Source organism: Rhea americana, unplaced genomic scaffold (assembly GCF_003343005.1).
Source record: "Rhea americana isolate MKP2758 unplaced genomic scaffold, rheAme1 scaffold_1, whole genome shotgun sequence".
Classification (NCBI taxonomy): Eukaryota; Metazoa; Chordata; class Aves; order Rheiformes; family Rheidae; genus Rhea; species Rhea americana.
Genome location: NW_028185038.1, coordinates 5712624 through 5727773, shown reverse-complemented (window position 1 = coordinate 5727773; position 15150 = coordinate 5712624). Strand labels below are relative to the sequence as shown.

The 15150-nt window shown below is 43.5% G+C and overlaps 1 protein-coding gene across 1 annotated transcript in view; it reads left to right on the top strand.

Annotated features, from left to right (window-relative positions):
• CDHR3 (cadherin related family member 3) overlaps positions 1-7248 on the top strand; it is a 37096-nt gene extending 29848 nt beyond the window's left edge. Inside the window, exons 16-19 of the mRNA XM_085325697.1 lie at positions 667-680; positions 2396-2427; positions 3312-3360; positions 6989-7248. Of these exons, the coding sequence (XP_085181823.1) occupies positions 667-680; positions 2396-2427; positions 3312-3360; positions 6989-7248 (355 nt within the window). The remainder of the gene's footprint in view (positions 1-666; positions 681-2395; positions 2428-3311; positions 3361-6988) is intronic.
• The last annotated feature ends 7902 nt before the right edge of the window (positions 7249-15150 follow it).

Sequence of the window (15150 nt, the reverse complement as noted above, 5' to 3'; positions counted from 1 at the left end):
TAAGTATGCTCGGAATTGGGACTGAAATTCATCAAGTATGGTACATTTTAAAGAAAAGAGGTAATATATGACTGTGATTATAATTCAAATGGTGTGTGGAAGAAATTTAGCAATTTGTGATAAAAATGAAAAATGAATCTAGTAGCATATAACCTGGCTATCGTTATTATTTATTAATGGGGCAACTGATTCATTGGCATTTAGGTTTTCCCATTAAAAAGCAATTTTTATATTTTCAGATACATTTTAAATCTTTCAAATGTTTTAAAAGGCATTATCTTAGCACAGGAGATCCAATAAATTGACCTTCCTCTAAGGATGGAACTAGATGAGAATAATACTTGAAAATACAATTTTCCAGATTATATAAATCCATCATGCTATCGCCAGCAAGACTTTTTTTAATATTATCACTTTTTGGAGAAGTATTAGAACAATACTCAGAGTTGTTTTGCTGTTTGGGAGCAACATTAAACATTGCAGGCAATCAGTGAAAACAAAAACATAAATCAAACAAATCAAGCAAATCCCCAAACTCAGGGACACAGATCCTTCCTGCCAAGAGAAGAAAACAAAGCATGATATTCTTATCTAGGCAAAAATCTGACGTTTGTTAACTACACTCTTAATCTTCTTCTTTTTCTTTTTCTTTTTTTGTTGTTACAGGATAGATATTCCAGGTGTGTATCTCTTTTCTGAATTTTAATACTTCTCAATAACATCTTGTTTACTAATCAGAGTAAAATTTGTAAATCCATTCCCAGTTAAATAAATCTGGCTTAGTACAAGAATGCTCCAAGTATCCTGGCTGACTATAGGAGGCCAGCCTCACTGATTTCATGGTCCTTTTGGTCTTCAAATCTATTCAACTATTAGGTAAAAAACAAATTCAGAGTAGCCTGAAATTCTGGCATGGATATATTTTCACACATATGCTACTTGTTAAAAAAGTAATTCCATTTCTCAACAGCTGCCTTCAAGATCCCTCTCCTCTCTAATTCCTTGTTCTCCGATCCCCTTCATTTTCTCCCTTGAGCCCATTACTTTATATACCTGAGGATTTATTTTCTAGTATCAGTGTTTTTAAAGGGGGTTATACACTTAGCAAGGGTATGTTACATGTACAAAAATACAGTGTTTCTGAAGCAGCCTTGTTTCGTTTAGTCCCATAGGCTTTCATCCAGCAAGCATGGCTTATAGCTTCTCTTTAAGAGCCTGCTTTTGTAATTCCCTCTACTCAGTATCTCCCAGCTTGAAAAACACCACTAGCAAAACCCAGCAAAATTGGCTGTTTTCTTGATTGCCCAGTTTGAGACATCTCAGTGTTGGCTGGTTTTCAAAAAGGAGATGCCTGGTGCTTTCTGAAAAACTGGTTCCCAAATTTTGGGTGGAAAAGGACAGACAGAACAGGTTTCCCGTGAATTTAGAGGTTAGGCCCATCTGCCACATGTCAGAGGACTGCTTACCCAGGTGTGAAGCACACTGGTGGACAGACATACTGTTCTCCAAAGAAAGGACATTAAGCAAATTGGCAAGGAGCAAGTGAGAAGAAATCATAGCAGCTAGCTGGGTATCATCCATAAATCCATGCTGTYGAGATGTCCGTGGCACTGCTGCTGTATTTGTTTGCATGTGGGATGAGTTAATTGTGTGGTAAATTCACACATAACCAAACTGTTCTTCAATCTGAATTTTAGTTGACTAGATTTGCAGCACTTCCCTGTTTTGTCTCCAAATGAATGTTTGAGTGCACACTCTTTGCAAGTACAAACATTCATGGGAGGAAAAAAAATCTACATTTCTAGTTCAAATATCCTCAAAGGTGCAATCTGCTTCCTGGTAGACAGCCARTCCGAGGTCCATGCAGCACAGGAGTCCTCGAAATACAGCTTGAACGTGAGTTACGCAATGCACAGACCTGTGCTGGCTGCMTGGTGCCGGGGATGGGGAGGAATTTCACCCCTGAAGCAAACTTCAGTTGTAACATTTTGGAATGAGTGGCAGGCAAAAAAAGAATTATTCACTGAACAAATGTGTGAATAAGTTTCCATAAAGACCACACTTGAATTTCTGTATCTGTTCATGTTATTTAGAAAGGAAAATTTGTCAAAGAAACTATTGTTATTTATTCATTACTGAAGGACTAAGACTTTTCAAGGCTAAACTTTTTATTAGTGATTGGCAACTGTGCGTTCTTAATCCAAAATATTAGGAAAGAATCTGGTTTTCAAAGACTMTTAGGGATCATTCTTTGAAAAGAAATAAGGCTCATCTGAGATGTCTCAGAAGCTGAGTACAAAACATCTCTATCTGTTTGGGGAAATTGTGGCTTTAGTATCTACAGTCACTGTCAGAAAAATCTTTTTCTTTACAATATGCACTTTCTTTCCCATAGAAAAGAAGAAACCTAAGAAAGAAGTGCTATTGGTAAGTACTGCCAGCCTCAAAAAAAAAAAAAAAATTGTCCACCCTGTCACACAATATGACTATAGAATCCTTTATATGAAAGATGTCTATTTTCCAAAGAAAATATCAAAATAACAAGAGAAAAAAGGACTGTCAAAATGCATCTCTTGCTCAGATGGCCTTTCTGGAAGCAACACCAGGGGAGTGCTGCTCACATACATTTTGGCCCCCTTTCTTCCAAGAGCCAAATTATCCATCTTCTCTGGTACCCCGTATGTGGGAGGCCAGACAGGCCATGCCTGGGGCAGTGAGAAAGGAGACTCACTGCAGCTGAAGAGGGAGGAGGACAACATGCCCCAGCTTCACTAAAACCAGAGTCTTCTCCTACTCAGGAGCTGCTCCTGAGCTGTGGGAGTGTAAGCAGTAAGTGTAGCCAAGTGAACCCAAGCTGCAAAAAGTTTGGATCTGATAGGCTGTTTGCAGCAAAATGCTGAATTTTCTTCCTCTGTAATAGGTGTTTGCTCGCAGACACAGAGCATCTCAGGGCTCCTCTTCTTAAAGGCATAAAGGCTGCAAAGCGCTGTCAAATTGAACTCCCTGTCCCCAGGTTCTTTAGCACGGGGATTACCAGACCTCTTCAGAGTGGAGATAACCCTCCTGTGATCACACATGTGGAGGCATTTAGTATGTCAGACCTTATTACTTCACCTTTGAACACCCAGTAGCAACACCCTATACCACAAATGGCTTTTGTTGCCAGTTCTGATTAAACTCAGCCTGCAAGAATGTGATATACAAGCCATACAAATCTGCCTCCATCCATGTAGGTCAGCATTTCCAAGTCATTGCTCCTTCTTGCTTAACTAATTCACAGGATTCATTTCACATTTTGTCTCCCTTCACAGAAAATGACAAAGCTAAACACTGTCTTTGATGGAGAAGCCAGAGACCCAGGTAATAAAAAGTAATTAACAGTGGACATGAATATTTGGCCTGAAACAAACTAGGTTCATTGACTTAAATATGGTTTGACAGTTGCTTTCATATTTCAGGATTGCTGTTTCCAAGGAGAGTGGGAGCTATATTTCATAGTTAGTGAAAATCAAGACAGTGCCCTAGTAACGTTTTTAATGGTAAAATATATTTATGTCCCTTGAAAGCATGCATCCAACAGCTAGGTTATGCACTGCTCCTCTGGCAAACTGGCTGTATGGATCTGGTACTGGGAGGTGGGAGAGGAGGGTGTGAGGGAAGGAGGAATTTGCTCCACGCCTCCTGCTCTTGTGCTGTCATGCTACATGGTTTTACCCTTCCCCCATCTGGGAAATAGCCAGCAGATTAATGTAGCCACCAATGTACTGACTCCATCTCCRAAAGCTCTCCGTGGAAGCCCAGTGGGTGGTGATTTACTTGCTCCTGCACATTCCTCCTCTCTTGTAGCAATGCTGCATCACTTGCRTTCATCTGAGGCTCAGATATCGCTTGCTAGGGAGGACAGGGAAGACCACTTGCTTTTGGATGCACTTATGGTGGCATCGGCTACCAAGTGTGTCACCTCAGACAGCAGGAACCCTCCAGTTATGCTATCACTGAGTTGTGCTTAACCAACTGGGCAGTTRGGAAGGGTGAAATTAGGGAAAAAGCTGGAAACAGCAGGATAGCCCAGAAGGGTTAGTGCTGATCCCCTTTCCCATATGGTGGCCACCATCCTCTGCACCAGGGTTCATTGAAGAGAAATGTTTTTTGTCARGGTGGATCCCTCTCATCTCAGCCCCCTGAGCAGGGCCCCCATGGCAATGCCTGTACTGCAGGGCTTGCTCTAGCCACGTGGCCTGGCATTAGGAGGCACAGCTCTACATCTAGCAGCTAAAGGCCATCAGCATAGAGGGGCCAGCAAAATGAGACACTATCAGTTAAAACAGCTCCTCAACAAATAGTTATGAAGACAGGTCTGAAACATTGGATCTAAAAATTATCCAGAGAAAGATAGGCTTGTTTCAAGGCTTGGACTCATCTGGCCAAATTTCTGCYCAACTACCTGTACCCTGTTTCTTAYTAGCTGGCCCTAGGCTCTTGAGGATCTTGAGCTAATAGGAAACATGAGGCACAGGGACTTTGGCAGAATTTAAGCAAATAAATAGGACCTACTGGTGCAATTAAGCCTATCCATTTTCATGCCAYTTTGGTCCAAGCCTAAATCCACATGCTATTTATAAAGAAAATCTGAAGGAACGGGCTCCAAAGTCCATGTTTTTTTCCCATAGATAATGGTATTTTAAAAATACTAGACATGGACATTCCCTGGGCCACTTCAAGAGCTGCTTCCCTGTGTTTTGGCAGCACAGTGGATGGTTTCTTTACTTAGCAGAGCTTAYCACACCAGACTTACAGATATTTGGGCCCATGCAAACTGCACCACAGTGTAAGGGCATTTGTGTCAAACACAAGCATTAAGTTATAATACAGCATTGTGGTGTCAGCAGAGAAACGTGTGCTCCCCTCTTTCCCCCTCTTCCCTCTACAGCTYATAGAATAAYAGAATGGGTAAGGTTGGAAGGGACCTCTGGAGATCATCTAGTCCAACCTCCCTGCTCAGCAGGGTCACCTAGAGCATGTYAGACAGGGTTGCATCCAGGCGGGCCTTGAAKATCTCCAGAGAAGGAGACTCCACAACCTCTCTGGGCAACCTGTGCAGGGCTCCGTCCCTCTCACAGGGAAGAAATTCCCCCTCACGGTCAGGCGGAGCTTCCTGAGCTTCAATTTCTGCCCACTGCTTCTTGTCCTGTCACACGGGACGACTGAAAAGAGTTTGTCCCCGTCCCCTTGACACCCTCCCTTCAGGTACTTGTACACATTGATCAGATCCCCCCTCAGTCTTCTCTTCCCCAGGCTGAAGAGGCCCAAACCTAGAGAGGATCAAGTGTTTGTGGTTTGGAGGTGAGGTTTAATAACTCYCAGGATAGTATCTATTGAACATGATTAGGAGGGCTGCTCAGGAACTGCTCCCTGATCTGGGCTGCTTTAACATGCCTGCCTTTTAAGTAGTCATGAAAATAATACGCCACGAGATCTAGTTTCATCTTTAATTGCTTTAGTTTWAATTAAAAAGAGGAATGGCTGCAAGAGCTGGGCCTGTTTAGCCTGGAGAAGATGAGACAGAGGGGATCTCATCARTGTCTACAARTACTTTAAGCAGGGATGTCAAGAGGATGAGGCTGGACTCTTTTTGGTGGTGCTCAGGGATAGGACACGAGGCAACGGGCACAAACTGAAGCACAGGAAGTTCCTCCTGAATGTGAGGGGGAATTTCTTCCCTGTGAGAGTGACAGAGCACTGGCACAGGTTGCCCAGAGAGGTTGTGGAATCTCTTTCTCTAGAGATATTCAAACCCCACCTAGATGCAATCCTCTCTAACATGCTCTAGGTGACCCTGCTTGAGCAGGGAGGTTGGACTAGATGATCTCCAGAGGTCCCTTCCAACCTCAACCATTCTGTGATTCTGTGAAATAGTGCTACTGCATCAGAAAAGATTAATTTTCATGCAAATGATAACATGTAGTAACATGTAGCCTCTGTTTCTTTTCAGGCCTTAATGGTCTTTTGTCTGTCTAATATTAATAATGTTTAATTAGAAGAACTGCCACTAGAGCTTCTGATTCTCCATCTGTTTAGGAAAAGGCAGTAATTCAGATTATGYGGCAATCACACTGGATGCTTGGCAATTTTTCTTCCTATCTATCTCTAAGTAGTAAATGAACTGAAGGAAAAGATACTTGTTTTCAGTGTAGAGGTAGAAATTACTTGCAAAATCTGAAGAGGGACAGAAATATTTATAATAAGAAAGGGTAACAATGTATGCTAAACAACTGAAACTTAAGAGTATTTATATATATATGAGGGAAGCATGCACTTGTGTAAATAGAAAATACATGTTATTTCACTGTATTAATGACTTGTCTTTTGAGACAATGTACACAGCAAGCCTCGAGAAAAGCACTCAGTGCAAATTGTAAGCTGATGTGTACACCTAAAATCTGTGAGGGGTTCCAGATTGCAGAGCCCTGGGTCACTGTGGACAACCTAACATGGTCCACAGGATGTCTGTAGCATATGGTGCTGCTAGCARGTGTTGCTCTGCTAAGTAGGTAACACTACTTGAAAAAATAGGTGCACACATATGCAATGGCCTTTCCTAGCACAACCAAAGAAAAGGAAGAGAGCTAGTCATAACAACTAAGGATTACGTATGAGTTTGTCATAGTGATCAGGTAAACCAATGCTAGCCTTAATTTGGATACAGGTGTAGGATGAGGTCCTATTTTAAATATTCCTTTTCTTCAAACTGTAAAGCCTATTTTGTATTGAGGAATGGTGTTTCTCCTGAGAGACTGCTAGAGCTCCCAGGTTCCTCACGCTCACTAGAGGAACTGAGGCTCTCTCTCTCAGGGCTACCTTCCCAAACTGATCTGATTTTCCAGATGCCTTTCATTTCCAGTTTCATCCCCATACTGAGGAGAACTGTCATGTCTTAATCTGCTGAAGCTGGAATGATTTTAATTGCTTGTGTTTTCTCCCTTGCAAGTCACAGGCAAAATGTATGAATTCAATACGCGGTCRGGGGCACGGAGATGGAAAGAGACCAAGGAGCCCCTTCAGCTGGCTCCAAGTGTGCAGGTAATTTCAAGTGCCACAGAAAATGGTGGTGAAAGGAAAGATAAGGCAGAGACTCCAAGCAAGAAAGAAGCTACAGAGAAGTGGAAAGAGCCAGCAGCAGAGAGAAAAACGCCCGCCAAGCCCTCAGAAGGGCAAACAAACACACCAGGGCAGAAATTAAAGAAGTAGAAAAAGGAGTCTGTGAACAAGGGGTTATCCTCACCAAACTGCCACGACAAACTACTAATCTGCTCTCCCAGAATTAATTACCATTAAGCCACCCTTAAAGATAGGACACGAAGCTCTGAGGAGCCTCCCAAGCAGGCAGTAGCTCCAGCTCTAAAGAGCCGAAGAATCGACAGATGCTGTTTCCTCTATATATATATCTTAGCTGCAAAACATTAGATGGCCACTGATGTGTAAGGTGGACTCTGAGGCAGAAACAAGCTTGACTTAACCCTTGCTATGTGCAAATAAGACTGAAAGAGAAGGGAAGGCATTACGGTAGTCGGTGCAGTGATCTAGGACTAGGATCCAGAATAAATGCAGTCCACCAGCTTCTCTGAGCACAAAAACAGTTTCTGGATAGTGTGGAGGAGTCAGTAGCTCCTTGAAAAATGGAGGAAGCTAAAGGGGGAAATGAGAAAATAAAACCACAGTCACAGAGAAAAGTATTAACTGCCCACTCCCCCTGAGGTACAGCAGCTGGCAATTTGTTTTTGGAAGACCTCTCTGGTCCCAGGCTGCCTTTGGCCCATGCTGAGGTGGCACGGCCGCATCCTCTGGCTGTGTTTGGAGAGGTGAAAGGGCTGGACAGCATCTATATGGACACAAATTCCCACCAGCCAACTGGAGCCGGGAACGAGGCTGCTCGGGGAAATTAAAAACAAATGTGAGGTCAAGCTGCTTCTCTTTTCTTCCCTACTGAGTTAGTTGCTAAATAGCAGAAAGGGTGAAAGGCACACTGGAACTGAAAAGTAGAATTCTTTTCTTTTCATTCACCATTTTATTTCAGCCCTTCTTCCCCATCCCTTCTTGCTGTAGAAGAGAACATGGCTTGAAAGCAATTTTGGATTGGAGAAAACTCACAGCTTGTAATGAGATCTCAGGCTGTCACGTTAATGTTTTCAGCTTATTTATCTTTTGTAACACTAGCAGCAKTCAGTATCTTTACCTTTGCCATTTCCTCTGGAGTATTAGAGCTTTGCAGAATCAAGTGGAACACACTCAAAAGAATAATTACAGTAAATAYATGTGGTGAAATAATTTTTTTCCAAGTATGAGCCTGTATAATGTAAGTGCTGTCTGAGAATGTGATATAAAACAAGCAAAACCTACAAGATATCAGAAAATTATTTTACTMTGAAGAAAATTAATTATAAATGATGACTTAATACTCAAAGATATTCTAGTTTCTTTCTTCTCTTTCCTGATTACAAAAATTTTTGGTAGCAAGGGACACATTTCAGCTGGGTGGCAAAAGAAAACATTTGCTTTAAGTTCAGCAGGGCCAGTAAATCATGATTTTATCTAATTTATCAGACATATCATTTTTTGTCATTTCATGGGGATCTGGATGGAGAGGCCCAGGGTAATTTCACTGAGGATCCTGCGCTTTACTAAGCCATGCTCCGTGGTGCTGTGGCTCTTCTGCACACTTCAAAGGAGCGGTTTGGCTCAGGAACAGCTTTCCTTACAAGCACCAAACGTCTTCAGTCAAATGACATTTCATTGAGCAATCAGAAACCCAGCCCGTCACGAACAACACAATGATAAAGATAGGGGAGAGTGATTTATATTCTCTGAACTTGTTATCAGTTTACTGTACCTGCAGTGGTTGTTATAGTGTTGTTTGACCCTTCAGTACCAACAGGGCTAGTCACATATTCAGAACTCCAACTCACCATTGTTTGCATTGGTTTTCTGTAAATAAAATATATCCAATTTCTATGTAGGTGGCTTTGCAGTGACATAAAGAAGTTCTGTGGTAACTGATAGTACTGTTGTAACTAATCTTTCTATTATTGTGACACAAAGACACCCACAGGCATGCCTGGCACCTACAAACTTTAAATCTTCGTCCCTTGAAGAAGTTATTTGTATTGTTTACATGACAGGAAGACAGCACAGCCTTTTAAATTTATTATGCTGAGCATTTCTCTAGTGCTGAATGCTCCACTTCCTGAATTCCTTTCATTCTACTTTTGTGATTAAGGGATAATTATCCCCCCTTTTTTTAAACAGACAGCAAAGGGAGGTAGAAATAGGCTGTAGCTTCAGGTGGAAAACCTGAAAAGAGAAGGATGAAAATGTATCTCCCTTTACTACTGTTCCTACTGCTAACCTACACAAACTTCCTTCCTTCCTTCCTTCTCAGGAAAAATAAAAAAAGCATTACATGATATCACACCATGCCCTGCACATTCATGTAAGCAAACTGCTTTCAATGCTAATAGTGCTGGTGTCTTAGTCTCCCACAGCTGGACAACAGCTGGATGAAAAGCAGCTACCCTAGTAGTGGTGTTGGCAGTACTTGTAAACAACTGACCTTTCTGCATGGGGACACCGCTGACCCGAGAGTTGCCAGGTCCAAGAGCTATTGCACTCGGCCTTTACAGGGGCAGGCTGAGATAAGAYGAGCCATGTCCTTGTGTGTTCCATGAAACTTACTGTGTCTGAAACAAGGAAGCTGACTCCAAAGCAGATCCACCTGCTTCCTAATTCACACGGTTGGTTCAACATGCATATGCTGATCTCTGGCTCCAACTAACTCTTCATTCTGGTCTTTACTTCATGAGCTTTTTGTGGTAATGCACAAAACTGGTTTAAAACATTCCTTGCTCAGAAGCCACAATGTCAAGGAACAACAAGGCTTTGTCTGAGTGTCAGTTTTATGTAAAAGGAGCAGAATTTGCCCATCAGCTGCCCCTAGCCCTGTTGTCTTTCCTTCTCRTGAAGGAATTCAGAATGACTATGGGTCATATCAAGCCAAAGAAAGAAATAAATTTCTTAGGTCTGTCTTTGGTAGAGTAAAAACTAAGGAGATAGAACTGACTGACCTCCTTAATAGCAAGGAACGTAAAAGTGCTGATACTGTATTTGTTCATGGTTTCTATGAAACACATCTAGCCACACTCATTTGCTCTAAGATCACATTTGAATTTCAAAATGTGTAATTTACTTGCATAACACAAAAACACAATATTCAGGAAACACAACACAACCAAAAAATCCCCTTCCCACATTAACCACCACCTTTACCTTATATAATCAAAACCAGAGTTATTTTTATGCTGGTTATTCTGAACTGCCTATTAAATCAAAATATGTAGATCTTTTTGCCAAAAAGCCAGACTTTTTGGCATTTGATATTCAGTAAAATCTTTCAAAGAGCAGGAGCACATGCTGAGTTGTTCATACCTGTTCTGTTTCTTGTCCTATCACTGACATTATCATGGTAGTTAAATCACTGAAGGGTGGATCTGGCAAGGAGGCTACATCTGGTAAGGGCTCTGGCACCTGGGCATTAGGAGTTGCAACACTTACCAGKAGGGTTCCTGGAGCAAAAGCCTGTACTGGGGGCCTGCTCTGCCAGAAGTACCCAATAATAACGTGCAAACAACTAYCACACTGACCAAAAAGCTTGCAGACCTTGCATGTAGGAGATTTCAGGAGACCCTGAAAATTTACCTTCCCACAGAGCTTAGACACCTCACTCTGCTATCTTCAGATGCTAGGACTATGATCCTGACACCAACAAGACCTTTTGAAGACCCCTCTTGTATTTTCAGAAAAGAGCTGAAGACCGTCTAGTGGGCAGAGCACCCAGCTGAGAAGTGCTGTCAGATTGTACTGAGTACTTGGAGCAGGGAAATACAGTGTTGGGGCAGGGACTGGGGTCTGTGATGCAGCTTCCAAGGCAAAYGACCCAGCCCCAGGGTTTCAGGACCACATTCTCCCTTGTGTCTGCCTCTCCTAGGACTTGTCAATATTTTCATAAACATGAGAACAGTTTCAGCTGGGGAGATGGAGAATGTCTGCCCCAAAGTCTGCCACTTCATGACTGGTGGGTCATTTGAAGCAGGAGATGAGTCTTGGACTCCCTCAGACAGTGGTGGCATTGCTTCTCCTGGGCAAAGAATCTAGCTRCTAAGTTAATTTATGAGACCTCGATTATAATGCCACAATGAAAAAACATTTTAACAGTAAGCAACCACAGCTGCATTTTGCACATGTCCCAGGCCTGCCTGTGTTTGTCAGTTGTCTCAGATCCCCAAACAAATTAGGCCCTTTGCAAGGCTCCAGCTGAAAGAGGCTAACATCTGGGACTTTGTCCAACTGCAGCATGGGCCTGGCACCTGCTGGGCTTTACCTGCACATGCCTGTATCTGAGCTAGTCACTGTAAGTTCCCTGTGTAGTCAGTGGAGAGAAAAAGGCTCTTTCAGGGTGACTTATCCCATTGCAAAGCAGACATCTGTTTAGAAGAGGTCAGATGAACTGTGCCCTAAAGCAGCTCCTTCTGGTTGACCAGATCAGATATCAATGCCTGTGCACTGGACACGTAAAGTTAGATCAGCAGAATCTCAACCCAGGCTGCTCAGATGAGGACAGAGCTGTACTCCTGCACCAGGTGCCTGAAGAAATTTAAAATCAGCAGGCAGCTGAGTATGGTAACAAGCCCAGCTCAGCTGCAACTTGTTCAGATCACAGTAAGGCTGTCAGGGACCTATGCTCTGCTGGCCCTCTGAGATCCACAGGTTGCCTTCCAGGAACTACTTTTGTGGTCATTCTGCTTCTGGAAAGATGTTATGAAACATGCTTCAGAGCAGCCAGGTAGGAGAATATGGGCCTGGCTGGGAAATCAAAGTAGACAAATACGAGCTTCAGTGAGTTTTTGCAGCAAGCTCCAGATTGCTGAGTGAAAGATGCAGTTGAAGACAAAATAGATCTTATTGTCAATATTATTCAAGGATGCCACTGCTCTGTAGTTCTCTGATGCCAAAATCCAGCTGCTGCAGGTTAACAGACCCACTGGGAACTGACTTTGAGTTAAGGTCCTCAGTTAACTTTCCAGGCATGAAGAACACAGATAATGAGTGATACTGGGAAAGCAAGGCTCAGTTCAGGTACAGTCTTGCCTGATTTTCAGTTCCTTCCAATAGATACAAGCTGAGGACACTCAGATAGTTGTTACATGCGCTGTGYCATCATTGTTAGCTCTCCAGCCTCCAGACTGGGTGGGTCTGGGACAACCTGGATAAAGCAAAACCATAGACACAGCTGCTGTTTCTATGCTGCCACTGGCCCCAGGAACAGTCCTGCTGTGTTTGTGCTGGACTTGCGTGGATGAGCCCGGCAGGGCCCAGCACAGCCTGCGCTTGGCAGTGCTGCACACTCGCTGCCCTCCTTACCAGTATGGATGCAACCCTGTCTAACATGCTCTAGGTGACCCTGCTGAGCAGGGAGGTTGGACTAGATGATCTCCAGAGGTCCCTTCCAACCTTACTGATTCTATGATGGTAAAGGCCAGGGAGGTTTTGTAGGCTCATGCCCTACAACATGTGTGGCACAGCTGGCAGGCCTGCAAGCTGCCAAGGTCCTCACACTTCACAGGCCTTGGACACAGCATCCTTCAAGGGCCAGGAAGGCTGCTGGGACAACATTTGCATGTTCTAGCCACARCATCCTTGCAGAAAGAAGAAATATTAGCATCACCTTTCCTGGCCTGATCCCTGCTTGCTCTATCCATCTCTCCCATTCTGTAATTACTAAAACCAATTGTGAAGAAGGGACTTCTGCCCATATGGTCAGTGACTAGCACGTTCAAGTCCCACACCAGCCTCTCTGGGCACTGCTGACAGATAAATGTAGGATGATAGAAAAGAGACAGGCTAGCATAATCAACTGCTTTTCAGACAGAGAAACTTGGTCCCAGGGCTCCTCTGCAGAAGCATAATTGCAGTGTATTGAGATGTACCAGATTCAGCTTTACTCTTACTAGTATGCTTCACTATTAGCAGAGTTATGGCAGCTTAGGACTACCTCCCAGTGCTTCACCAGCGTTCAGCCTGAGTTTCATGCTGCCATAGCATCCCTGTGACTGGAACCAGGGCAGGTGCCTTACAGCAAGCTGAGGTTACAGCTGCACAGGGCTGCAGCCACATCTGGGAAAACACTTGCTGGAGACATGACTGTTTCACAGTTCACATCTCTCCCCTCACTGCCCTTTTCCCCCCCTGTGACATTGGCCTCCCAAAATATGCTCTGCTCTTACAGATAAACAGTTCTGTAACTTCAAGGAACTGTTTTCCTCCACTGGCTTTTCATTCAGCAGCTGCATGAAGCCTTAGACATACCCTGACCAGTGCTCAGCACCCTCAGGCCAACGGATTGGTAGCAACATCCCAATGGCAGGATTGGATTGGGTCCTCCAGCATCATCTTGCCACTCACTTCCCCATATATTTTGAAGCCTGTGTATCACAGTGAGGCTGCAAGAGACTGACAGCTCTGCACCAGCCCTAAGTGGAAAAGCTTGTTATCTAAAAAGCTAGAGGAGGACAACTGTGGGGAGCATGAGCAGCCTCTAAGTGCTACAGTGGCATCACCCTGTAAGCTGCCACATCAATCTCCACCACCTTCGTGGCCATGAGAATGGAGATGGTGAGAGCCTGAAAGGGAATGACGTTCCTGCCTATGGCTGCAGCATCACAGTGCTTGGGACCTGCGGTGGCCACCTCAGCAGCAAACCCCTTGCCTTGGAGCTGCTTGAAACTGCAGACAGCACTGCAGCAGGCCAGGCCTCTGGGGAATCTACAGGGCTGGGGATCAGCTGGGTGGGAATGGAAAGACCCCAGTGTCCCGAGGGCAGCAGGCCCTGGGGCCAGGGGAGACCTGTGCAGAGGCCGAGGAGACTATTAGGCCTCCCCGGGCAGCTCCTGCTGCCTCAGATTTTCATGGAACAACACTGACCCCCGGTGGTTTGACAGACTGATGAGGTAGGAAACTGGGCAAGAGATTTTTTTCCATATGGAAAAAAAATGTGTAGATGCAAAATTATATATAGAGCAGTTGCATGCAGCATGACACTTCCTCTGAAAGGCAGCCAGCCAAAAGAAAAGAGGATATTACTTGTACTGGGGCTTGGAAAAGAAGACAAAGAAAGTAAAAACAAGTAAATTTGAGAAAAGTAGAATGAGAGCGCAATTTAGGAACCAAAACATTTAGACTTCTCTGTAAAGAGCTGATCCCATTACCTTTTTATTTTAWTTTTTTGTGGGGCACACTGAGTCATTTCTGGAACAATAAAATGGTCTATTTCCTTTTGAGCTTTTACCTTCACCAAACTTCACTGGACTYCTTCCTTAACATTCATACATGCTACAGGATGGATACTTCATCAATTGTTCCTTCATTTCTGTGCAGAGTAGGTCCAAGTATCAGGCTGGCAAGGCAGCTCCAAAGTTTCTCTCAAATATGGACAGCAAAGCAAGAAAATAAGGAATTCAAAGTGAAAGTAGATCAGATCTGATTCCTCATTCCTAAACAGTCCTCTCTGCAATATCCAAACTGATCACGTCTTCCCATTTCATGCAGGCAGTATAACCACACTGTTATCTACAGAGGAGCCTAGGCTTTCTCCACTGACCATCAGCAACCAGCACCAACTACATAATGCACTAATTAGGAACTGCCTTAAAGACTCAAAGACTCAGTCTGTGGCAGGAGCACATATGAAATCAGACATACATCAAAAGTTCATAAAAACCAGCAGTTCATCATTTCAGAAGCTCAGAAAAATGAAAGAGTTCAAAGAGATCAAAATGGATTCCAGCTTCTGCCAGTGATTTTCTGTTAGACATGCTGTTTTCTGTTCCTTACACCAACAGYGAGACTTGTCATCAAAGGTTCTTACTTGTCATCAAAGATTAAAAGGCAAGGACTAAAACCTCAACATGCAGCATCACCTAGTCAGCTACTACACAGCTCTAGAAGCATCTGAAGACTTTTGAGAGCCTGATTTGCCAATCAGCCCCTCCTAAAAGTTCCCCAGATATCTAAATATCCACTTCCAAACTTGCCTAGAAAGAT